Raw genomic sequence first — 27,582 nt, 5'->3', positions numbered from 1 at the left:
TATACACTACACAGACACAACACACATATACACACACAAACACACTCCTCCCCTGCAGTGTGCACTCTCAACCACATGCCCCAGCAGATGAGTTATGGATCTGAAAACATAGAGCTGTTGATCCAGGTGCCATCTGATTATTTTTGGCCACCAGGAGTGTCTGGAAAATCTGTAATAGATGTTCCTGGCTAACCTTCTCACCCCCTTTAAAGAAACCTCAGAGACAGCGAACACCCCAGCCTGAAAAAGGGATTTTACGAATCACACATCTGATACTGGCAGGGTAACTTGACCTTTCTGCTCTTTTCCTGGGTCTTGACTAATCTCTCATTAAACATGATAATGGCTGAAACCTGAGGTGCCATCCAAAGAGAGGAAGATGTTTTATCAGGAGCCATGTAAGGAAAAGATGGAATACTGGGATACGAAAGAGATCTTTTGTATTATATCCCACTTAACTGAAGACAAGAGGGAAGGGCTGACGCCTTCGAGGGCAAATACGATTATTACAGCTCCCAGACTTGAGCTCTCACTCCACAACGGTCTCAATCCTGAAACTGGCTTCATACTGAACAATGTTAATGTTTTTATTGACACCAACGGCTTGATTAATGCTATGGTGTCCTTCTGTGTGTGTTGTGTGTGTCCCAAATTAGGTTTAAAGGCTGAACGAGGCATCCACCGCGCTGTAACCTAACCTAGTCAATAGACGCCATCTGTTGTAGTGAGATTCTCTGAGTCATTGAGTATGTGCTGCCCACCCTGGAGCTTCACTGCATTTGAAAAATGTCCTGTTTGACAGCAGCTGTGAAGCACCCCACTACGATCCTCATTCCAAACAACATCACAAACATCATATGAAAAGTTTTCTTTTTTTTTTATATACCAAGGACCTACCTCTGACTTTCACAAAGTGCTTCTTCCCTAGAGTTGTGGAAAGAACCGAAACATTCAAATGGACATACACTTTGTTACTATATGTTGTTTTAAGTATCAGCCAATCAACCAATACCTCACTGAGCTCTTGAGACAAAACAAAAGGACAAAAAAGTATTTCACCGCTGGTGTAGAACAAGCACCTCTCTGTGTGCAATGGAGCCTAGCCATGACATCACTGTCCTGGGACTAACATCTAGGGCAGCCTATGGAGCTCAGTGAATGGGTGTAAAATGAAGTGTTGAAACATGTCTCCAGACTCCAAACATAATGAAGAATTGCACTGCTGGAAACTCACGACACAGTTTGACGTTACAATTTTGTAGATTTGTTTACGTCATATAGCGTTGATTTCAACACCTTATGAGGGTAAATTAATTGAGATAAATAATCTCCAATGGTCAGGATAACAATTCAATACACAACGTCCCCCTGTGCTGAAAACATTCATGGCTTAGAATTCACATGCAAACCTCAAAACACTGTCGGCAGTAAAAGAAGTAGCCGTTAAATCATTGTGTCCAAGCAATATTTACAGCAGCCCCCCCCATAATACATCATGCAGTTCTGCTACTTTGACATAGCAATGATTACGGACACAGTAAGTAATCCCTCATTATGAAAAGTCCACACTGACTCAGTCCAGACCGATAGGAAATCAATGCACCCTCGCCCACGGCTACAAGTGAAACCTGTCCGTCTCCTGCCTTCAGAGCTCACCCACTATCCCTGCGGAGCCATAGGCTGACCACTAAATACGAGATCCTGTATAAAGAAGCATTTAGGAAGAACAGAGTACCTAAGACTGAAATTGCAGGGGTCTTGGCTTGACAGGAACAGTGTACTTGCTTTCTTTTCTGTGGAGGTGAATCAGGTCAGGTGAGATCACCCCTTTAATGTGAGGAGATCAGACACAAAGCACTCTGCACCTTCCACTGCCTCCGAGGGTTCCTAAAACTTCACGGAATAAATAAACACTTCTCTTTAAACTCCCTTACCAGTAAAGCGAGAGCTTTCCACTTTCCTGCAAACTTTTAGGGTGGGCGATTTGAATAGCAAATTCTAAAGCACATTGCAATTACTTACTTTAGAGAGAGATCCCAAAGGCACTTTGTCTATTCTTAAAGATTTATGAAACTTTCAGTTGATCTTAGGTTTAAAGTACGGTTGCTCTGGATTTTGCTAGTATTGTTGGTATCGTTTCAAATTCTGGGATGGCAATCTTGTTCAAGGAGTAGAGCACGGCCATGCAGTTGGTAAATATTCTTGCTCCATCTATCTCTCAATGCATCATAAAGGAGTCATCTTTAATAGAACACACATTTAACTGAAATTCCTAATGAAAGTTATTTTTGTGAACCAAACACACTGGAAAGAAGATTTCCGCCTAAATGTAGCTAACAAGCTTTTCTCTCAGCTATTAGTAAACTGCTGGATCATCCTCTTGGACCTGTGGGTAGTGTTAAATGTGCAGATCACCAACATTTCTGATCCAACTAGGCTGAACCATGGTTATCTATGCTCTGCAAGCTCTGTATGAATCATCTGGTAACTCCATTGGATGTCACCATTATGATGGAGAAGGGGCCAAAGGGTGGATCAACAAATCCCAAATGCACATCCTGGGCAAACATTGTGTTTGTCATCATAATTAGGATAACAAAAGTAACAGATGTCATTCAACTGAACTTTTTACAATTAACAATTTACAAACTTTTAATCAACAGTTTGATCATGCCAGTTAAAGTCGTCAACAGTTTTTTTGTTTCAATCGGCAGAGACAAATTACAGCTCGTGCTGGAAGTGGCATGCCACTTCATCTGCTTTTGACCAGAGCCAAGTAATTTGTCAAACTTGAGAGACAAAATTAAGTAAGGAAATAACAATAATATATGTAAAAATCACCTCATGGTAGTTAATATTTTTGGCCAAGACAAAGCGGTCTTAACATTTTATCCAAGATGATACTAAGTGCAAGAAGGCTACGTGCGTGTGTATAGGCACTGTAATATTACAGTATACTCATCGGCCATATAGTACAACAGCAGACGGCTATTGCCATACCCTATTTATGAATAGTTATTATTGGTTCATACATTGCTCCCACATAACACACTGTAGAATGTTAACTCCATACGCAAGTCATTCTGCACCCCCTCCCTCCTCACCTACCTCGTTCTCGGCAGTAGTCCATCGCAGCCTCAGACATCCAACAACAGCTCCCCGCTCAGACCGTAGAGAACAGCAGCAGATCGTCAGACCCAAACGATGGACACTATGAACAGAACTTTTTTAGTGAAATCTTACCGATTCTCTTTCTTCGTGCACACACTTATGTAACAATTGGCTCCGGGCTATTTAAGAAAAAAACTGTTCAGAACTTCTGAAAATGATTGAGTATATAAGGATTCCCATGGTCATCGATTCTGAACGATGAAGTCAAAATGTTCAGACGGATTTCATGCAGCGTAATGTAAGGTGTTTCGAGTTACCTGGAATTTAGTACGACAAATTACATTCCGAACATAAAATGGATCTGTGGGGGGTGTATCTGTTTCAACTAGTCATTTTTGGTAAGTAAAATATTTTTTTATATTGTCATCAATCTTCTACCATCAGAGATAATGTGTTTTTGTATGAGTGGATTAGCCTATTTGGAGCAAATTGATAAAAAAATTATAATGTAAATTATTGGTCTGCAACATGTTTAGGCTACTTCAGCCCACATTTTTTAAGCCGCGTTGAATAAACTTAACCAATAAAACTAATTTTGCATTATAAAACCACCTTCTTGATCAAGGAGGTAATGCAAGAAGTCAAGATCATTTCGTTGCAAACCGGATATTTTTGGTAACATAGCAAACTGGAACATCAGTACACTTACTATAAACAAATGATCCGTTTGGGTTCTCTGACTTTTGATTTTCACATCGCTCCCATCTTCAGTGCGCGGATTTGAGTGCGCGTTAATGCGTGTGCCTTTAATTCGTGTGTGCGCCTGGAGTTTTAGTGGTATCATCCTTTCCAAACAATATTAAATCTTTACTTGTAAGTGATGTCATTGAAATTCACCGTACCTTTTTTGTTTCTTGGTAACGTAAGTGGCGCTATCTATAAACTTTAAAGGTTACCAGCACTGAATTAGTCTGTTGGCTGAATAATTTAATCTTCCTGCCTTGCCCAGCTCATCAGTGATGTAGGCTGTTTGGTTAAGCGCTCAAACATCTCGCTCTCATACCACCTCGCTCTCATACCACCACTGCATAACACGGTGCACTATGATTCTGATTGGAGAAGCAAGACCGAAATCGTGACCTGCATCCCATGGACTGCAATGTGACTCCTATCAGTCAATTTCACCGCTATATAGTATCTGAATGGCATTGTCTTTGCTGCTGAACGATAGAAGACACTGTGGGATTAGATCAAGTTGCTATTGATTTTGTGCCACGGAGGCATGCGTGTTTGAAGGGATAGTTGTACACTACAGAATGCGTGTCTATTAGTCCGGTCAAATCCGACATGTGTTAATCCCGGCCTTGTTACAGACATCGTGATGTCATCATTGATATTGACATGGTCATGACAGCGGAGTTGATCTATTTCTTCTAGCCCCAACATCCCAGCATCTCATCAGCACAATAGCGGGTATTGCTCAACCCATCTCGTTATTGATTCCTATGTACTACACCTTCATTAGAGAAATGAGAGGCAACACTCCATGGTGTTGTCAAGTTGAAGAAATGGGTAGGCCTATACTCTACACGCAAATTTCTGAAATGTAACTTTTGAAATATTAGTTGTGTTTTAGAAGTGGGTGATGTGAGGGTAGACTGTACACTGGTTAAAGGCTATTGCATTTGAGGTGTATACAGTCTGCATGTTAAAACTCAAAATTTGTCAGTGTGGCTTTTACTACAGTATACAGTATAATTCTTGATTCACTTGTGTATATCGCTCTGGTGCTCAACTGCAACTCAAGCATCTCTTCAGCAGCAGTTAAATGATGCAGTGTTCAAAGTATCTTGTATTCAAACATGGCATTTGGTTCTCAGATGAATTTCAAGTCGAATATATTTTTTAAGGACTCATTTCAGAAAGCATTTTTTCTGTCATCTTAAGTGTTTCGCCACCTGTCTCAGAGACAATTAAGTTAGGATGCATTACAATAAATCGGGATGTATTAGTCACAGCTGGGAAAAACAGCTCCAATGTGATAGAACCCCTTCTACAGTTGATGTTACATGATGCATTTATATGGCCTACTGAGTAGGCAGCATGGTTACTACAAACCTATAGATGGTCTAACATTACGCATCTCACAGTCAGAGAACAGACTTGTACCCAACCGCTCCCATTACACACTAGGAATACCAAATAACTACAATTTTTAAGACACATCGGTGCTATAAAACAACCTGTCAGAACCATTGGGTCAATGCTGAAGTGACCATCTATCTGAAATTACAAATATTTGGAGCTTTCGAATTCCACTCAAGATCAGAGAAGTAGTGTATTGACAAGTATTGACAGCAGATGTGAAAGCATGGATCAGTATTTGTGAACAGCAATTATAACCTTTTTTTCATTGTACTTAAGTCAGTTATGAAGTGACCTCTACAGACAAAGTTTATTTAACTCTTCAATTAATGAAGACTTTTTAAGTGGACATGTACATTGTGTTTGTATGCAGATAAACAGTATACTGTTTATATATTCACTCAACTGATGTGTGCAGTATATGTATACTGTATGTATTGGAATCAATTGACCATTCCAAAAGTGAAGATAACCCTAACATTTAGGGGCTCCAGGTCCTAAGGTTCATATCTGTCTACAGCATGATTAGAGAGCATTCAGATGAGCTGGAGTTGAGTCTGGATAACCACCGTTTTCCCCCACAAGAGAGGAGGAGGAACCGTAAGCCAGAGGAGACAGCCTGAGCATTGATCTTATCCGCATGATGAATGGGTCCAGGGCTTTACTCTGACATCCTTATGGAACGCAAAATTATATGGAATTAAATGTGATTGTGCTATGCAGGATTCTTTTTTGGTTTGGTAATCATTTGCTTACCGTGTTAACTTGAGATGGTAAAGGTGCATCACAGTCAGATCACGGCCATTTTATCTCAAGGAGAAAGTCCAACTGTAGCTCAAGGTAATTGCATTGAATATTAATGGTTTATATTGAATGGGTAAGAAATTATCTCTGGTGGCTTTCAGACTTGCAACCATTTCAGTGTGAAGGGATAACTACTCCACAGTAGGTGAGAGGGGTTGTGTATTGGCAAGATTGACTTAATGGCTGACAATTTACTTTAGATCAAGCTTTTGGCTTTCCATTCCAACTATTTGAGAAAAATACAGATTAAATGTCTTATTATTGACTAAATTAGCAATTTTCGATCGGATACAGTCTGTTTCCCTGTCCAGAAACGTAGGACATTAAAATGCAGATAGAATTGTTTCCAATGGAGGCAATGGTTTCTCACAATACACTGGTGGTAGATTGGCTGGATAAGAAAGTTTGATATTATGGGACATGACTTGTATCTTTAATAGAGACAGATAAGCCATAGCCAAGCATACTATCACCTGATGTATTTGCTGTGCTCTTGTAAGGGATTTGTCATGAATCTCATTTGGAGCAGGTATTACTCAGAATGAATAGATATCAGAAGCTTTCTGTGTGCAAAATGACTTAATCATTACAGTTCTATTACATGTTGTGATCATTAACTTTGATAAGAACATTTTCTTGTGTGACCTTTTGACTAAAGTTATAGCCTGATAGACTTAATGGCCATTGCATACTCTACCTGTGGACTGCCTCTGTTCTCTAGCCATTGGCTGGGTCTGAAAACCTGTCTTTAAATTTAATTATAGATGCTTTAAACCTTGCTGTTGAGTTGGTACTTCGCTATTCATCTATTACCAGTCAGTTTGATGCCTTTGACCTTTTGTTCTGACATTATTGCATACCACATATAATCATCTGCCTACAATATTAAACCATAATAGACTCAAACAGTACATAATGTTAGGCGTTAGGAAACTGGTCACACTTGAAAACTCCCAAGGTCCTTGGCCAAAATTAATCTTTGTGGCAGGTCAATTGAAAGGGCTGTTGATCACGGAGGAGAAAACAAGAAGGCACAGTATACTGAAAGGGCACTTGTTAAGTGAAGCTCTGGATGGGGCTAAAAGCTGTGTTTCTACCTTGTCGCTAGCCCTGTTAAGAAATTCAGTAGATGGCTCTAAGGCTATAGACGTACAGTGGCCTCCAAGGGCCAAACAATGGCTCATTAGCTCAAAGTCTGTCAGCGGTTATCCAGAGAGAAAGCCTGTTCCAGACAGGTAGACACAGTCCTGTGTGACACAGCTTCAGAAGCAGGGCTTAAGCTCTGCTTCTAAACTGCCACCTCCCTCTTTCACACAGTCTTTTTTGGGCACAACTAAATATACACTGTAACTGAGGCTTTGTAAAAAAAAAAAAAATTGGTATTACAGAGGTCAATATTTTCTAAGCTGTTTCTTCAGTCATGATAGCAGGGTAGAGCATTGGTAGTGCATGACCATGAAATAAGTATGTCGTTTTTACTCAATACTATACCAAAATATATAATATTTTGCTTGTTTAACTGCATCATTCAATATAGTATTTAGTATGTATTTCAAATCCTCAGAGACATTATTTTACGGTTAACTATTTTCAGACTATTTGTCATTTGGATCAGGTGTAAATTACACATGACCATCTTTTTATCTTGGGGTGGTTTGGGATATATTTGAGTGGACTATTTTTCTTGAGTGGAGTTATTTTTGTTTTGGGTCTCTGTGATTTTTCTGGCATTAATAAACATGAGGAACACATCAATGTACATTAGGTGTCTTCTGGATGAAAGTGGCTTTAGATAGCTCTCATCTCTATTTTCAGATAAATCTAAATAATAGCCAAAAAGTCATCCCTTTTCATCACCTCTTTTTAAGTCCTAAAAGTTTAAAAGAAGACAGAAAAAAGCCATAAAACAACAGTGACACAACAACAAAGCGAACGGTAGGAAGTGTACACAAAATACATTATTGAACATTGGAAGCTGGAGCCGAGTGTTGGCTGTAGGAAGACGTCGCAGGCGAAGCTGTGATGGATGCAGCTGTCTATTTTCATTGTGGTCGCAACACAGCTTTTATGACAGGAAGGATGAATGAGCTCTGCTTGACATCCACTGCTATGCATGTATTATTTGCTTTATTATTATAATTTTATCAAACATAAATGTGGCCTCAATCCCTTTGGCATTTAATTACTATGGGCTATCCCAGTGTTGGCTTACATGCAGAGGAAAGTGAATTATACCACAATCCAGACACCAAATAGAATACGTCTTATCACCCAGTGCAGGCCACGCTATATACAAGTCAAGAGACAGTACCAAATTGTTTTTCTACGAAATTAATTCTGTAACTTTTATTGTCATAAGGAACTCTCCAGTTAATCACATCAATAAAATCAGTCTGGTGGCCTCTTTGTGGTTGATATCAATTGGAATAGTTTGTTTTTGACTTACAAATTGGATCAGATCGGTCTGTACCAAGAAATCTGATATCTGTGATGGACAGCAGCCTGAATACTGGAAATGACGCAATGGCAACCAGAGCCAGACATATTGGTAATTCTCTGACCCCACAGACCAAGTGTCCTCACTCCAACCACTAATCCTAGCTGTTACAAAGGAGAGTCATTGGAAACCTAACTCTACCATGGTACTGGAAAGACTGTGTAACCTTGTAATGCCACGATGATAGAGGTTGGAGTGGCTGCTGCTTGATTTCTCCAGTGTTCCAGGAAAGGAAACAAACCATTACCAAGGCAGCAGACAGGAACCGGCTGGAGGGCACCTGTCTCTACGAGCTGCATTGGATTTACAACATCTGCTCCATGCAGGAGAGCCTGCCACCTTCCCCGCACTGCTACTTGATTAATTATTTCAGACACAGGGAAAAAGGCAGCTAACAGTAATTACAAGTCCTATGCACAGAACCAGTCTGCCTCCTCATAATCAGCTCTGTCACATGTCTGCAAGCAGAGGATTTGTCAGTCTTTGTTCAGTAGCAAGATATTTTGATGAAATGGATTCACATTAATATCCATTTTCATATCATACCATTGCCAATATCCTGGACACTTCTGAAGTTATAGAAGGGTATGATGTCCAAGAGTCCCTCTTGGAGGGACACCAAAAGCACTTGCATCTTCTAAGTCAGCAAAAGCTCCTGACAGGGATCTCCCAGCTGCTTCCACCACCTCATTATCGGGTCGTCTGTGACGTCTGCTGTCGGGCCGGCCTGCGAATGGTTCCGACTCTGTCATCACTCAAGAACCCAATCCCAGCCCTTCCCTTGGCTTGTTAGGTCCTAATTAATTGGATTGAGAGAATGTCACTAAGGATTTGACAGGTCTGTGTTGAGTGGTGGTCGAGAACAAGGGGCCCAATGCCAGGGATCTGGCCCCCTGGAAAGGAATCAGTCCATATTAGGCCTTCTGATTTCCAGCTTCAAAGAGTCAGGGGGGATGCAGCACTGATTTTGTGTTAAGATGCCAAATAACGCAGCCCACTCCAGACCTAGCTGGTCTAATGGTTTTTCTACAGCTTTGCTGTAGATATGATTCATCTACATAGTCTACTGTAGATGACTTGGTCACAATGATAGCATTAATAGCCTACTGTTTCAAGTTTAACTGGATATGACATTGCTCAAACTAAATGTGAAAGGCAGTTAATGGAGTTCAAAGATATATGTTAGCGGGTTTAACGTCTTTAAACAGAAACATAAACTTTATTTGTGGTTCCTCTGACCTGCTCATGGTCAGAGAGGAGAAATGGGACATCTCAGAGATAAAGGGAGCCTATGGTTCACATCCAGTGCATGTCGTCCATAAAAGGCAGAGTCTGTGGAAGTCTGTGGGGCCCCCAGTGTCAGGGTCACCCACTAAGTAAGATCTGATAGCAACATGGCAGGCCTGAACTGTGCCCTCGTGCGGGGACTGTTCTTTGGAAAACTACGCTTTCATCAACCACTCAAAATTGCCCTGTGGAAGCCGAGAGAGCCAGTCGCCGCCTCGCGTTCTTTCTTCTTCCTTGTTGTTTCTTTCCGGTGGTGGGCCCATGGCCCCGCCGATCCCGTGGTCTGCATCGTAATGAGCCCCTCGCCATGATGTTTCTCGCAGCATCATATTCTCAGCTGAGGGAACTTGAGGATAGGGCCTTGGCTACGTCGGAGGGAGGCAGTCTTGGAACACACTGCTGCTTGAGATTATCTGCATCAGTGGTCTTGTACGTGCCTTTCCACCCTTGGAGAAACACCTGCTTGAGGTTACAGAGATGACATATGGTGTTGCTGTGCGAAACAAAAGGAAGTGTTCAAGTTGACGTGGGGTTTGGAGGTACTGTGAGGTCACAGAAGCAAGTCACATACAGTAGAGACTAGAGCTAATGAAAAAAAGTAGTTGCCTAGCAGACATGAAACATTAAAGTCAAGGGCCTTAGCACACTGGTTACGAAACAATGTTTTGAATACAAGATTTTGTGTCTGTGTGTGTAATTCACCATTCTGTATATGTCATTCTGCAACTAGGTAGTTATTGCTCTTCAGCTACATCCTCAGAGAGCTGTACACTTACAATATGGGTTAACATTTTCTTATCAAAAGCATAATGTGATTGTATTGTAACTGTGCAATTAGTATTCTCACACTGTACAGCACTGTATGTACTATCTTGAAAGATGACCATACAAAGAATCAGTGAAGGATACCTGGAGGTGCAAATACCCTGTAAGTGAGATGGCCTTGGCCACCCTTGTATTCACAGATTTGAAAATACCGTGCTGTAATATTCTGTACAATGATACTGTACAAAGGAACTCAGCTTCTTGTGCATGAACCATCTGTCTACTTTTTGTAAAACCTATGTTATGTTCAGGCTAAATTTATCTTTCATTAAATCTACTGTTTGAGCAGAAACTATTGTGCAGAAGATAACTGACTGTGGCATTTTTTTGCATTTTGAGGTGAAGTGCAAAATGTGAAAGCTTGTTTTTTTTTCGTATTATTTTCCAAAAACTAGTTTTGGACAGATCCATCTGCCCTGTGTCGTAAGAATGCATGGATGCTCAGTCAAACCATTGCTACAGTTTTTTAACAGACACAGAAATATAAAGGAAAAATATATTCAAAGCTTGAAGATTGCAAAACTGCAGTCCCCTTTGCTTTATACTTTGAAATAATTTGTAATCAGCAGCATAATTTAAAAGATACACATTCTCAAGTAGATAATCATAAAACATGTGTGTATTAATGATGATGCTCACAGGGAATTATGCCAAAACCCCTCATTAGCCTTCCAAATGAATGAAACCTTACTCAATGAATGTACTTTGTCTTTCATTACAGCAAGTAGCCATAACTCAAGGCTTGTCTAAAACAGAGGGTGGGCAGGTGGTCGCTGTCACATAACCACGTTGTGAATGACTTCTGTGGTATGCTAATGAGGACAGAGGGAAGTTTAGGGTCCTCTCTCTTGTCATAGCGAGGGCTCATGAGCCATGGTCCCAGTTCTGACTGTTAATTCCATGTATCCCTCTCAGTGGTTAAAATAGTGAAGATCTTTCCTGCATGAGAATAGGTTTCCTTATAAAGTCAACTTTCACACATCCCTCAAAGGCACCTTTTGATACCCGCACTCGCGCACATCTGATAGTCAGTTTGATAAACCCACTTGATTGATTGACCCAATTTCTGGAAAGACTTAAAAGAAGCATTTAGAAAATCTTGCAGTATCACCCCCTTGACTTAAAGTTGGGCTCCAACTTCTTCTGTGACCTCATGTTGTGCCTGACATTGACTCAGAGGGGACTTTTTAATCATGGGCCTGAAGTTCTGTGATTCTCTCTGATCACTGCATGACCTTTCACTGAGAGTTCTGCTGTGGTGAATCACGGTGCAAATCTGAGGAAGGAGTCTGATTCAGCCCCAGCAGATCTGTTTGGGGTCCCACGGGCCCCCCACTGATGGACAGTCTCTTTCCCAGCATGCCCTCCACTGGGTGACCTCACTGAGGGAGCCACTTTCCATCCAGTGTAGGGGCAATGATCTTATTGACCAACCTTCCTTTCTCTTTCTCTTCCTCTCTCTCTCACTTTCTGTGTCCTTATGTTGACCCAATTGGAAATGCTGTCAAATAATGTCACTTGAACAGAACAGAATCATTACAGAAGGGCTGATGTGGTGTATGACTGTCCTAATTGCCTACTTGATAACCTACGGAGGACACAAAATCAAAGCAGATTGAAAGCAATGGTGTCTTGAGTCAAGAGGTCTATGAAATACAGCGTTCTCTGGAACAGATTAAGCCAGATTGCTCCCCATTTGTCTCACCTCAATTAAAAACTGATTACTTTTACCACAGAGCATTCCCATTGTCTCTTGCTTTATTACCTCAAAACACACAACATTATGGAAATGACCTTGTTGCGCCTTTTTATCTAAATTGATCCAAGTCAAGGCAATCAACTGAAAAAGCCCTATCTGGTTTCATGCGAGTGGTTCCTTTTGTCCCCCTGTCACCTTATTCTACCTGGAGCTGCATCCGAAGCCTGAGGGGCGGGCGGTGATAGTGGGGGTGGGAGGGGGGGCGAGACATGGTGGAGGGTAGGGGGCTGGAAGGAGGAGGGGGACAGTCGGGAGGGAGGAACAGGGAGGGGTTGCTGTGGGCGATGGGTCTCATCCGTGAGAGAGCTCATCACTCATACTGATGGAGTAGTTAATATGCCTGGCTCCTCCCTCCCGCTGGGACGGAGGGAGAGTGACAGGGACAGCTGGCAGACATGATGGTAGGGCCTTGCCACGCATGGACCTCGACATAAGGTAACCTCTTCATCACACTTCATGGTGGTGGTACAAACCTTACTGTGGCTGTTTCCCTACCACTTGGCCACTTCCCTATGGTTTTATTGGTCACTTTCATTAATCCAGTTTGACTATCCTTACAACACATAAATGCTGCTTGGCTTACCTATATGAATCAATGAGATCTTACTGTGAAGTAGCTCAATATGCAGGAAGTGGCCAAATTAACAGTTCAACTTCATTAAAATGTTACACCATTTAATTGTAAAAAAAAAGCTAAACTGTTAGTTAAAGATGTGAGAAATGTGCTACCAGCATGAAGTCCAAGGCCAGTCAAAGATTTATCGAGATCTGAAGAAAAATAAACTACTGATAAATGCTGTAATGATTGTGAAATGCAGTTAATGATATGGCTGACATGGCTCCTGGCTCTATTCAGCTCCAACTGATAATGGTCTCATTTGAGATGTGGATGTTAATTGTCTCCCTCCTACTGTATGGCAAACACTAATGAATCAACTGATGAATCAGGTTCAGAGAGTACGTCACACTCAGCTCCTCATTTCTGGGTAGACAAACTCTCCCTGGCATGCTTGTGTCCTTCTGCTCCATGCTGTATAGAACGCCAGTGCTTTCACAGGAAGGCGATGAGTCACGCTCCCGCCCTGACAGAGCGAAGGACGGATATACTGATAAGTTAATTGCAACCATTACAAACCAATAGACTACGCTGTTATAATGTCACCATTCCCAAGCGGAGATAAAGAGCTATTGTGAGGTGACATTGAGACTGAACTTGACAAGCCATAACTGTGCATTATGAATTGGACACACACACAACTTGATTTCATCAGGCTGTCCTGAAATAATCACAGTTTAATTTCCTAAATAAGAAAATGAATTAAATGTAGCCTTTTATATCAAAGCAGTTGGGAAAGAAATATGCGCTGCTCTGCATACTAAAAGCAGGCCTCGCGTGTTCACTTCCCCCATTAACGACATGCTTTGTGTCCTCCTTTAATTTGAATGTCAGGAGCTTTTCCTTCATAAGTCTGTAAGTGTTTGAGTGGCTTCTAGGTGCCAATTACAGTTGCCTTAGATGTGCCTAGAATATAGTCCTTTCAACAAATGGAAATGAATACCTAATCAAGGGCCATGTTGAGACATCTGAGCACCGGAATCAATTCAACCCCAAATACCCAATTGAGATTCAAAAGCAAGTTTACCAGCAGCATCTTTCATTCACTTTTTCCTTATTTCCCACATACCCCTCACACATAAATATATTTACTGTACAGTACAGTAGTTGGATTACACAAATCCATAAACCCTTCTTTCACATTTCCTGGAGAAAAGGCTTTAGAGATGCCATTGGCATTGCTCATCCAATCACCTCTCTCTTCCACTGGCCCCTTTGCGACACTGAAGTTGTGTGGGCATGCCGTCGTGTTCTCCTGTCATGTTCTCACATATCTCTCGGGTGGAGAGAAACGTTTGCTATCGGTGTCCAACATCCCACCTATTAACCTTCATTAAATGGATGTGGGTATAGCTTGTCAGCCTTCAAGCTAGAAAATTACATGCCGCTAATTGTATAGGCTAAAGTCCGATTTAATGACTTCTCTTGCAATCTCCGACACATACTGTAGGCTGTGGTTTGTTCAATTATTACTACATTGGGTTTGCAATTTGTTGTTTTGTTTTGTGTGGGTGTGTGCACGTGTGTGCACGTGTGTGTGTGTGTGTGTGCATGTGTATGTGTGTGTCTGTGTGTGTGGGTGTGTGGCATGATGCCCAGGGCATCCAGACCACACTTTCTTGGCAGTGAAATATGTTTCAGGCAGTTCAGAGACCCTTTGGAAAACTCCTGAGGGGGAACTGAGGGTTAAGGCCCCTGCTCACACACGTCCTGTGGATCTGCTGCTTCCACACTGGCTCCACTATCCTCACAAGCAGCAAGCCCATTACAGATACAGCGTCTATCATTCATGCACTGTATACAGTATCTACTCCTGAGATCAAGCTGACACGGGTGCTCGTTTGAAGCATCATTTCCAAGGCTGAATAATAGCCAACATCTTGTGAGTCCTGATATGATCTTCTGTTTACTGTTCACCACCATTCCAAAGCAGCCATTCACTTCTGCACAATTTATTGACTTTTGTAAAGGTGCGCTTCGGTCGGGTAAAATTGCAAATACGTGGAGAACTTATCTGTAAAGGTGAGTCATGTAGAGAATCTCTGCAGAAAGATTGGCAAGCACAGATGTCCTCTTCTAATCCCAAAAGAGGAAAAGCCCTTTGTGTGTACTTTTGTGTGTTGTGGTGTATGTGTATGCTTGAATAATTGTATGTGTGTATGTCTGTCTGCTTGTATGTATGTATGTATGTGTGTGTGTGTGTGCTTGTGTCTGTATGTTCATAGAGGTGTGTGCGTGTGCTGATGTGTTTATGTGTGAGTCAATGCGTGTGCGCCAGTTGTGGGAGATTATGGTAACAACACGTTCCTGCCTTCAGTGACGGACAGTGATTAATGACAAGAAGTATGTTTGTCAATGCCAGCCGCTCAAGAGGGGAGGCTTTCGAACATGCACGGACTACACCATTAGGAGGGGTGGGGGGGTTAAGTAACACTTAGTTTATTACAAAATCATAACAGCAGATCAAACGCAAACACACAATGAGGATGAATATGAGGATTGGGATGCCCTCCAATGAGGTTCTGTGCTGCACTGTGGGATTGTGCTTATTTGCTGTTCCATGAAACACCAGATGACTGGGCTTTGCTGTTCAGTAATGGAAACTCAGTGGGTAGTTCAGCCCAGCTTCCTGTGGACAAAAGCACCTCCTTTGAAATCAAAACCCCTCTGAGTAAAAGCATTGATTAGAAATGGAGGGAGAGAGATTGTCAAAGACCGACACACTGTCTCTATTTTGTGATCTTATTGTGAAAGTGTAAGACGCCACTTACCGAGAAATAAACTTTGTTTTGTGTTTGAATCCTCCTGTTTTTTGCTCTCAATCAGATAAGTGGTTGTGTGTGTGTGTGTGTGTATGTGTTTCTTAAACTCTTATGATGGTGCGTGGATGGCAGGACCTGCTCTATGACTGCACAATAAAATGCACAATTTTCAAAATGCAGAATTTTAACATTTAATAAAACAGATAAGTATTTCAGTTACAAGTACAAATATTTCAGTTGACAAAGAGCTTTTCCCAATCTGCTATGTAATGCCAAAACATCGCAAAAAATGCTTCCCTGTTCAAACAATGTGGGTAAGTCTTTTTGCTTTTGGCTACTTCCTTAGCATACGGGAAATGTTTGATGTTGAAAATTAAGAATGAGGGGACATGACATTGGTTTTAAGTAAACATTCACGTTTTAATTTTACTTTATTTTTCTAACAGCAATCTGTTTGCCTTTGATGTTTGTAATTCATAGTTTCTTTGTGCCCCAAAAATCATGTTTTGGGGGCTAATCGTGTTGGCAATTCTAGGAATCTAATTTACCAGACCCCTCCCCTTCACTCTCATTCATTTTAACCCTCTGATGTCAATTTAAAATAGAACAAGAAACCTGTATAGGAATACCAAAAACACTAGAAACAAATATTGGTGCATACTAGTCAGCCTTGTGAGCTAAGAAGCACTGTAGTATAAAATAATTCCCCTAAACTTTGGAAAAATACTAAGCACAAAGCTAAGTAAGTAAATATCAAGTAAAGAAGATACAAGATACAGTATTTTGTAGAAATACAATTTTTGTGATGATTTGGTATAGAAGGTTTGTTGGATGTAGTATCTGGTGCGTTCACAATTCTTGTCATTATATTACATCATGTAATGACCATAATTAGAGGCATTTCAAACAAAAGGCATACAGTGAAAGCTCAAGGACCTTGATTCATCTTTATCACTACTACCCTTACATGTTTTTCCATCCAAGAATAATTATTAGAACGTTGAAAGTGCTAGAAAATGATAAATTAACAGAGAAACCAAGTTTTGAATGGACTTTAGATTTGTATATATATTTTCTTTTTACAAAAAGAGCCAACACATGGTAACAGCAAATGTTAATCTTTCAATGTGAATGCTGTTTAAGTTGTAGTTTACCAGTTCTATGCTCTAAAACCTTTTTGAATGTGGCAGCTGACATCTTGGACCATTGTTATCTAATATTGAATCAGTTGGTCGTCAATTTAGAGAATGTAAAGCACTTTAAAACCAGTTTGATATGCATTCAGACAATACATTACCTTTTTAGTACATTGGGGTGAGGGTAACATTCCACCTAAGTTCATTAAGTTTCATTTTCCATTTTATCTCTTCTGAAGTGGGTCATTAAGTCAAAGACGTCTGGGTAACTGATCAGCTAATCTCTCCATGATTTATGTGGCAGGGAAACGGAGGACTTAACCGAAGCTTGGAAGGCATTGATTACTGACATGGTTAATTGGCTAAACCCACTGGTACATTGAGACAGGCTTATTGGAAATGTCAAATCAAGCAACTCATTTGCATTCATGATGTATGGTGTCTATTCCAGCTTCTGCTCAGGCAGCACAAACTGACACACATTGCGATGGAGGAATGGCTGGAAGCTCTCCTGCAAATTTGCAACTGACCATCTGTCCTTTCCAAGGCGTTGGCTGCGTTTAAACTTTGAACTTTTTTTTCCACAGAGGAGCCACACACATCAATCCACTGAGCTAAGCTTGACTTTGGTTGAATAGAGGACAAGTGCTTTGGTGGATGGACTCACGCAGCCAGCGAGATTCAATTCACCTAAGTTAAAGGAACATACTGCTGTTAGACCAAACGAGATAGAAAGGTGTTGACAGTTGTCTGACCATTTGATGGCCTTCAGCATTAATGTGTGTTGTTTGGAAATCAATAGAACTCTCAGACTGCAATTTTTCTCCACAATTACCCACCATATTGAATGGAGTATGTTCAAATGCCTGGTACATACATCAAAAAATAAATGGCGTCCCCTACAGCCATTGCTGTGACACTTCCAGGCATCAATAAAGTAAGCCATGAGATCCAGTGACTCAAAGCTAACCTTTGGGACCACCTCACCTGCCGCCAAAAGTGGATTAAGTGTAATTATAGTACACTTTCAGAACTTTTGTCAAATTTGAAGTTGATGTAGAGTACTGTACTCCAGTCCATAACTGGGGTCAAACATTCTAACTAGACCTCATTATATCTAGTGCACTTAGCTCTTCATTGAATTGCACAGCCATGCCATCTCTCATTTACCTGCAGATGATGTAAGTATTACGACTCAAGCATGAAAGCTTAAACAATGTAATTTCACCTGTATACAGTATCTTAATTACGGTCAAAAGGTACAGTATAGGGTACCAACCTGATTCTTTTTCACTATTTAAATAGGGTTGCAGTATAGGGTTACAGGGTTATAAGGTAATTTGTACAAAGGTCATCCTTTTGAATGTTGCAACACCCACATTTACAATTAGAAACCAAGAGGTTTCTTGCTGAGCTGCATCTCGATGAACTTGAGAATGGAATACGTTGGCCACAAAAGTAGGCTATCACCACTAATTAGCCACCTCCTTAAACAGGGGGTCAACATGATGTGCTCTCTTAAGTTCTGTTAGGAGCTGTAAACGACTGCACATTCCAGTTTAGGTATATGCTGGTACAGGTTTCTCAACATGTTGCCTTAGGAACAAGAAGCTGAGGTACCAAGAGAATATGTAACTCCACTGAAGTGACGCTTTACAGTCAATTTCACTGTTCAGCTTCAACATTTCATACTGCGTACTCAGCAAGACTATCTCTAATTTATTAACATTTTAAAAAGGTTTTAGTAAATGAGAGCTCCTCTTCAAAAGCTTTATTCACTCAAACCAGACAGACATTATCTGGGAGCACAAAGCTGTCCAAAAAAAGGGTTTCTACTTCCAGTTCTTTCAGTAACTAGACTGTTAAGACAAATAAAAAGGAAATGAGAAGTGGCTCAATGAATTTCATTTAAACATCTCATTAATATGCCTCAAAGCACTGAAAGAGAGAGAATGAGGAAGAGCGATTTGAAAATGGTATTGTGTCATTGTGTTTCATTTGAGGAATGCACCGGTGGCCAGCCTTACGACAGATCTAGTTCTCTCTCCATAAATCTCTCTCCACAGGCGCATATCTGAGGAAAGGAAACCTCTGAAATAAGATAGAAAATGTCTCATCTCATGAGCTGTCATGACGGTTCATTGAGATAGATTGAGAACCATGGTAAACATGGTAAAGGCTCCTGCCAAAACAGATAAATATCTCCCGCCTGTGGTAATGTCTTCTGAATACCCCGAACACAATGCACACGTCACCCAGAAAAGAGCTCAGGTATATAACATGACCACCCAGCCACCAAATCTCTGGAAACAGCTCAAGGAAAATGTATTTTCAAATATAGGTTTCTACATTGATCATCCACCAAGGGAAGTAGTGTAGTGATGTGGAAAGTGTAATGGACTTGCTTTCAGCAGGTTGCCAATCAGTAATTCAGAAATACATGTTCAGTGTAGATTGTTAAAATATTTCAATAGAGTAAAGGAGTGTATGAAAAGCTGCACTTTAATACATGACTGGGTTGCTGGATTCAAAATGGCAGGGTTTATTTTTAACAAAAGCATTTCCAGAGAGGAGCACAGTAATTCCAAGTCTAGTTGTAACATCTCTTTTCCCATGTTTCTTGAGTTAAGCTCCATTGTCACCTTCCTGTATTAGGCTATGATATGATTTAATTGAGTCGTGGATTATGATGAATTCTTTTGAATTGATAGCTGAAGCTGCATCCTTGAGTAACCCGGAGCAGGTGCACAGTATAACACCCCCGTTCCAATGTGAGCACTTTATAATTGTGCTTCTATTCACATGGTTTCTTTCGTCTTCTTTTCATCCCTGATCCCCTTCAACCCCTCTCATTGTGTCAACTCTGTCTTTTATATTCTCTTATCTCTTCCTTTCTGTCTTCCTCTCCTCTCCTCTTCCCGCCGCTCCTCCCCTCCCACAGCCCTGCAGGAGGCGGCATCTGCGAGCAGAGACTGCCTGGTGGCTGGAGACTCCTGCTCCAGTGACGAGACCTGCAGCCCACGCCTGCGGACCCTGCGCCAGTGTGTGGCAGGCAACGGCAGCATGAAGTTGGGGCCCGGGGCACGGAGCCAGTGTGCCAACGCCGTTTCAGCCCTTCTCTCCAGTCCCTTACACGGCTGCCAGTGCAAACGGGGCATGAAGAAGGAGAAGAACTGCCTGAGCATCTACTGGAGCCTGCACCAAGCTGTCATACACGGTCAGACATCATTTGGATTTGGTGGTGCTCCAGCTAAGTCCAAGTTATGCTGTGCACTGATGAAAACTTATTGAACATAAATGCTGCAATCCACTGTTGTTTCTTTTTCATGAGTGGCTAAGCCTAGTATTTGTTCATGTTGTAAAGTTATATACCGGTACTGCATGTATCAGTCCATGGAGACACATTGTATTTGTTTCATTGACCTACAGTATAAAATATGTATTTTTTGCTAAAATGAACTGGGAAACACGTTAATATGTGTAGACAATATGTTTGACTGGTGAACATTGGTGAATCCAATGTTCCATCTCCCCTCAGGTCTCACCCTGGTGGAGAGCTATCCCTATGAGGCTGTGGAGAGAGACTATGACTACGTGCGTCTGGCCTCCATCACAGCCGGTATGTACACTCATCTCCATTGATTTACATGCTTTTTAACCTCTGAAACTCATCTCTAACTCTTGTTTCCTGGGGGGGTTTTTCTCACTGAAGAGAAGCCTTGTTGTGTTTGTCATCTGCCTGCGGAAAGCCCTCAGGCAGATAGGAGTCCACCATGTGTCCTCCAGGCAACTTCCAAAATTCGAAACAATACGTGTGTCTTAACGCAACACAACGAACACATTTTAAGAGTAAATATTTGATATCACTTTCGGTTTTACCTTTACATTATGTGACCAACGTCAATTTTAAGTCATGTCACAAACTGACCTCTTTTGTTTTCCTTGGTTGGGTTAGCCAGGAAGATGGGACAACCACTCAAACTATAACTTTTTCAGAGATAATTTCACTGTATAATAGTAACAACTAAATCAGACTGGGTTGATTCATTCACAGCCATTGTCTCCTGTTCATAGTGAATATTTGAATGACATCTGAATTTTGACTGACCTCTACCCTCCTCCTCCTACTGCAGACTCTGAGGTTGGCATGACGACAGTGAACCGTTGCCTTGACGCGGCCAAGGCGTGTAACGTGGACGATCTGTGCCAGAAGTTACGCACCGAGTACGTCTCCGCCTGCATCAAGACCACCGCCAAGTCGGGCCTGTGTAACCGGGCCAAGTGCAACAGGGCTCTGCGGCGCTTCTTCGACCGCGTTCCCCCAGACTACACGCACGAGCTTCTCTTCTGCCCCTGCACGGACACGGCCTGCGCAGAGCGCCGCAGGCAGACCATCGTTCCCGGCTGCTCCTACGAAGGCCCGGACAAGCCCAGCTGCCTCACTCAGATGCGTATATGCAAGGCAGACAATGTTTGCAGGTCAGTTGATGCTGAAGGTGTGCATGCAATGGCAGACTTTGAGTATTTGAGCTGTTTAGCTGATGCTAAATATGCATCAAGGTGGATTTCAGAGACTGTATGTGTGTATATTAGTTTCCAAAGGTAAGTCGGACAATACAAGAGTAAGCCATTAAGACAAGACCTTAAGTCAACATAAGGCCAAGATAAGACCACAAGTAAGACCAATAATGTTCCACAAATATACCCTACATGCTCTGTCATCACCCAAAAGCGTGCAGTACTGGGTAGGGTAGGGTACCACAGGTTCAATTGAACAAACCACAACTCCCATCTATGGATCCTGTCTCATCATTGTGGAGCCATAAGAAGAATGTGGTCATTCAACGGACAAAATGGCCTAGTAATCTAACCTTAAAGCTTTTCTATCAACATGGTCAGAACACCCCAGAGAGTCTCTTGAACTAACATCAAATATTTAACACAGATAAAACAGAAGATGGATCTGAGTTATTGCTTATTGCAAATTCGGGTCATAACCATTATTTTCACTGGTCCATTATGCTCAAGGGGCTTTTGCTAATGATTCCAGGTCATGGGGATGAAATACACCATTACTCCAATCTATTTTACCGCTGCACTGGATACATAACGCACTGAACTATAGCAGTAAAAATCTCTGGTGAAAGAAAAAAAAATTCGATAAAACATTCCATCATTAGCATCAATGTAGTTGGTGGCCTGGCCTTGCTGAAGAGTGTTGGTGGTATTGCCTCTGCAGGTCCCGCCTGGCCCAGTTTCAATATGACTGCCAACCCAACAAGTCATCTGCCAATGGCTGCAAGCAAGGGAACCATGGAGCCTGCCTCCTTGCCTACACAGGCTTGATAGGTGAGTACATGTTGGATGGATGGATGATCAAGCACGCATGGAAAAAGGAGAGGGAGAGAGGTTATGTGAATCCCTGAATAAAGAGCAGAATAGTCCATAAGCTAAGGCAAAGGACAAAACCAATACTGAGAGTCAGAGAGGTGTTTATGTGGCAGGGTTGAGTGGAGGAGGAATGGAGGGAGATGGACGGATAAAGATTAGAGAGAATGAAGAGAGATACAGACATTACAGTAATGTAAAAAACGGCCTGTGTAATAACGGAAAAGTTCTATTGGTGTGGCTTACGGATACTACACATGAGGACCCTTAACACGACTTCTGAGGAATAGGCGCTCTTTACCAGATCCTGTGATGTGTCTGAAATCTGAAGGATTTTATTTGGGGGGGAGGGGGAGGCTCTCAGAAGAAGGGCACACCGGCCTAATGCATCTTAGAAGTCTGCAACAGTGCCCTTCAGCGCAAACAAACACTTGGCATTTTCATTCCTGCTTTGTATTTATGAAACACTTGAAAATGCTCCACTCGATCTTAAAAGAGGGAGAGAGGACGAAGACAGATCCGAGCTTACTGGCTGCGACTAAAGCAGTGTACTTGAACTCTCACCAGCCACGCTACAACATTGGTGAATGGGGAAATAAAATGCTCCACACAGTAGGATCTAATATTCCATCTACAGTATTACTGTAATACATCAGGACTTTACAGGGAGTTTATATCGGATATTGGATAACGTTGGTATTTGACATTGAGGCGAGCTTGGTCGCTGTGTCTGCAGGCAGCTCCATCACACCCAACTATGTGGACAACTCCACGTCCAGCGTGGCCCCCTGGTGCTCCTGCTCCACCAGCGGGAACCAGCGAGAAGAATGCTCCGACTTCCTGGAATACTTCACAGAGAACATCTGCCTCGGTGAGTGATTCTGCATTTGGTGTGGGTGTGTGTGCGTGCGTGTGTGTATCTGTGTGCGTCGTGGGGAGGGGTACACATATCTTGTTTTGATAACACAGTGTTTATGTGCTCTTATTCCATATTGACTTACTTACTTCTGCTATGGTAATAATTTTGCTTTGAAAGTCTGCTTCTGATACACAGAGAGAGAGAGAGAGAGAGAGAGAGAGAGAGAGAGAGAGAGAGAGAGAGAGAGAGAGAGAGAGAGAGAGAAAAAGAGAGAGAGAGAGAGAAGGAGAGTGAGATGAAAAATATGCTTTTACTGCTCATTAAAATAATTGGTCCACTTTGACAATGGATTTTCAGTCATTAGAATATGCATGAGTACAGTACAGTATTCGTTGAATTCCAAGGACAGAAGCTGCATCAACGGATTGGTTTAATGGTGTGTTTACCTCAACTGACATTTCACTCTCTTAGTTATTTCAAAATGTTTTTTGTATTTCTCTGTGAAAGAGAGATGAGGAGACAATGTTATTCCATGTTCTGTCTAACTAATTTGCATTGATGAATAGCTGTTCTAAGAGACCGTGGCAAATGACACTTCCCTGGAGGAAAAGAAGGAGCAAGTCCTAAAGATAGTTTGACAGGGGCAAATTGGATCCAATGAGACAGATGTGTCCCAACAGTTACCTGTAGGCCCAGATAGAAGTAACGAGAGATGTATTTAAATGAGCAATCTCCTCGCTGGTGGAATTAACACACAGCCTGGTCTCTCACCCTCCCACTCACTATTTATCCCCCCCTTCTTTCCTTTCCTCTCTTCTCTCACTTCCTTCCTCTCTCACTTCTTTCCTTCCTCCCACTCTCTTTCTCACTCTCTTTCACCCTCTCTCTCTCTCTCTCTCTCTCTCTCTCTCTCTCTCTCTCTCTCTCTCTCTCTCTCTTTCTCTTGCGCTCATCAATCATACCCATTGTGTATTCTTGGTAATCCCACCTGGGTGTTCACCTCTCAGCTTTGAGTAACAAAGAAATAGGTTAGCCCTGTGATTCTAAAGTAATTGCATGTTTATTAAATCTCCAGCGGAACACCTTGTGCATTTGCCTGTTGAAACAGTTGATGTATTAGCTGATTTTGTGATGTGTGACGTGTTCGGATTATAAATGCTGTACGTATTGGACTGTAATGCAGCGTTCTATACTGTCACTTTTATCTCGTGGGACAGCTGAGATCAACACTATACACAGTGTCAGGGTTTTGTTCAACTGTGGTGGAGAGGCATGCTTCTTTTTGGAAGATGTTCATTATCACTTCACATCAAGCTAACTTTCACATTCTTTCCGGGCTCCAATTCAAGAGGTGCATGCGTCACTGGGTGACTCATTATATTTATATGATTTTCATGTTCTATATTCACATCCCCACGGTCCCTCCGTGTTCTGTCCAATTTCTCCTGTGCCTTTTATATATTGTGAATAATTGATCCTCCTTATTATTGACTTTGCTTCAGTGCTTCTCATCTGCCCTGTTTAAACAGAACCATCTCTCCCACCAGAGTGCTGGGAGGTAAATCGCATCTATCTGATAGCTAGCCACCTTCACTTAGCCTCAGCCTGTGACCAAATAGGACACAGAGAGAGATCTCAGAGTTGCTTGGCCAATGCCACTAGTCTGTGAGTTAATGAGGGGATGTGGAGAGGCAGGTGCAGCTGACGAAACCTGAAGAGAATACTGAGTATTTGGCTTTTTTTTACCGCTCAGTAAATCTGAGCAGGTCAGAGGAGCTCGGGCGGAATGCAGAAGGCCTATTTGGTTGTAACTGAATGAAGGAGTTTGATTGGAAATTGATTGGAAATTGATGGAGATATGCTGTAGGCTACTGTATGAGAGCCATTTTGGTGAACTCTGATTGCCTCTCATGCTGTGACTGTTATGTGTCTTTTGTGAAACAGAAAACGCTCTCCTGGCGTTTGGCAGTGGATCGGACCAGGCGCCCACCACCAGCCAATCAGGATTTTCCGGCTCCGCCTCTTCCTTGCCAGCTTTGGCGGAGACCATACGGAATGTTCTGGACCCAGTGATACCCACACAGGTGTGCAGATTCTCCGGTCACGGTCTAAGGCATAGCTATAGTTTGGCAGAAACCCTCATTTCAACAGCAATTTTAGTCTCACTGTAAAACAAGTTAACTTTGCCAATACATTTGCAAAGGTGACTGTGCCACATTAAGAATCCACCCACACATTCAAGTTTTGGCTCATCATTTTAGAAAGGAAGATGATATATGTTCTGCTCCCAGCAATACTGTATATGAAAAGATAGTGCATCTAGTGTTGGTGTTGGTTTAGTTTTCTGGCTAAGACCAAAGACCACAATGAAGAATATTTTTGTGGAGCTAAAATCTCTCTCTGTCTCATCCTTAGGCCACAGGAAATGAACCCCTTTGGGGTGATTCAACCATTCCATCCAATGGGCTGCCTAATGTTGCCCCTACTCTCACCCCCATGCCTCCGTCTGCCTTTGCTGGCCTTCTGCTCCTCTCAATGCTCTTCCATGGACATTAAGGACTGAAGGGCCATCTAGGACAAATGTTGCATCACCGGGCAGATGGGAAGATCCGTGGCTCTTGAGCGTACCCCGTTCCACTGAATACGTTGAGCATATCTGGGGTTTTTCTATTTTTGTGTCTTGATGTTCCAATTTCACCTGCCAGTTTCTGTCAAAGTATTGACTCGCAGAGCCTGAGGCAGATTGCAACCAATCTGTATATTTGTACATTGCTATTACGCCAGATTCTATTACACGAGAGAATAGCTTTTGTGTGGACTAAACTACAGTCCAGCTGTTCAAGCATATCCGTAGTTTATTTTTGAGAGTAGCTTGAGAAGAACCATTAAGACACTACAAGGTTGTCTATTAAGATTTATAATAACAGAAAGCTCTTACCTGGAATTGTTGTCTGGAGAAATAGACCCTTGTGAAGTGGTAAAATGTGTCTTTATTTTGCTCTCAAAGCACAAACTGATTGGAAAAGACCCTTGAGGACACATGGCTCTAATGCTACTGGCCTTCCTGTGACTGAAAGAGGGATGTTATTTCTGATCAATACTGGAATGGAAGAGATAGACAATGGAGCTCCAATCAGTTCAGCCTTCCAGGACACATCCACCCTGACTTTCTCCACATTCCTGCTGTGCACACAGCACACCTGACATTAACCCTCATGCCCCAGTTGAAAAATGGGCAGTAAGTCAATGTGCCATGTTTGACTGATGTGTTTTTGTTAATGCTACGTAGGTGTTCATTGCCGAAACAACATATTCTTCAGACTCAAAAAACAGTAACTCTTTACATGTAGATCCATTGCTGTGTGTTTTGTGGAAGTATTGTTATGTATTTCTCATTGTGTACATAGGCATCGCTAACATTGCAGAATTATTGTGCCATATTAAGGTTGGTGCTTGCTATGTGAGGCCACGAATTACAGAATATGACCTGGTCATGGCCAGACAGTTGTGAATGATTCAGAGTTCTCTGTTTAAAAAAGGCTAATGATTTCTAACAAGAAGGGATTTGTTTAAAGTGCTGCAAATAAATGCTGTCATATCAAGCAAGGCTTTGTGCTGTAACTTTCCCATGCATATTCTATACCACACAATAGAGGGTTTAGTCTACATTCTGAAGTTACTCTTTCGGAATATAAATATGGAATTTACAGTACTTTATGTACAAGTCTAACCTTTGTCTACATAGCGTTGTGTTTGCTTGAATTTTAATTAGACCATGGACATCTGGACTGAATTAACCACTTCACTTCAAGTTCCAAAAAGTTGAGGTTTTATTGAGCCCGGCATATGCACACAAACTCTAATGCCAACTTAAAGTGCTACACTTTTCAAAAATGGATTACAACAATACCTTGGAGAAACCCATGGTTGGAGAAATAAACTGAGTTGTAGCTAAGGGGTGAAAGTTGTCAAAGGAATCCAAGTTCATTGGGTCTCAAAAACAAACACTCTGGTAACCGATCCTTTCCCTGAAGAAGAGGAAGCGTTTTTACTGTTAGTAATTCAAGGATTTGTTGTTTATTACACAGACTGTGAGGCAAGAGGTTTGAGGTAGCTTAATCACTCTGGGGAGGTGGCTTCCAAAACACACAACCACAGACAAAAATTCCAACTAGAAGATTTGTATTCCATGCGCTGACGTGGAACAAATTCCAGCAATTAATATGAATGCTCGGTCGAGGTTGTTAGTATGATTTCCAGTGAGAGTACTTCTATCGCTTGTGATAGAAGTCAACTGTACTAAACTCATCACGCTGCTTACAGTCTGTTATTAACATTTATTGTAAATGTGAAGCCCTATCTCATTCCTTTTGTCAGATGAGCCTAAAGACGG

General features: G+C 41.8%; 1 protein-coding gene across 1 annotated transcript; it reads left to right on the top strand.

Moving 5' to 3' along the window:
• The first annotated feature begins 3,156 nt into the window (after window positions 1-3,156).
• Window positions 3,157-26,795, top strand: gfra4b (GDNF family receptor alpha 4b). Its single transcript, XM_084699092.1, has 8 exons — window positions 3,157-3,509; window positions 19,884-20,159; window positions 20,481-20,561; window positions 21,076-21,421; window positions 22,182-22,291; window positions 23,067-23,201; window positions 25,134-25,273; window positions 25,605-26,795. Exons 1-8 carry the CDS (start codon window positions 3,467-3,469, stop codon window positions 25,743-25,745), a joined length of 1,272 nt encoding a protein of 423 aa, XP_084555218.1. The 5' UTR covers window positions 3,157-3,466; the 3' UTR covers window positions 25,746-26,795.
• Window positions 26,796-27,582: the final 787 nt, after the last annotated feature.

This window comes from Hypomesus nipponensis, chromosome 1 (genome assembly GCF_054491055.1).
Source record: "Hypomesus nipponensis isolate SF chromosome 1, ASM5449105v1, whole genome shotgun sequence".
Lineage (NCBI taxonomy): Eukaryota > Metazoa > Chordata > Actinopteri > Osmeriformes > Osmeridae > Hypomesus > Hypomesus nipponensis.
The sequence above is the reverse complement of the archived record's forward strand: the minus strand, read 5'-3'. Positions and strand labels throughout refer to the sequence as shown.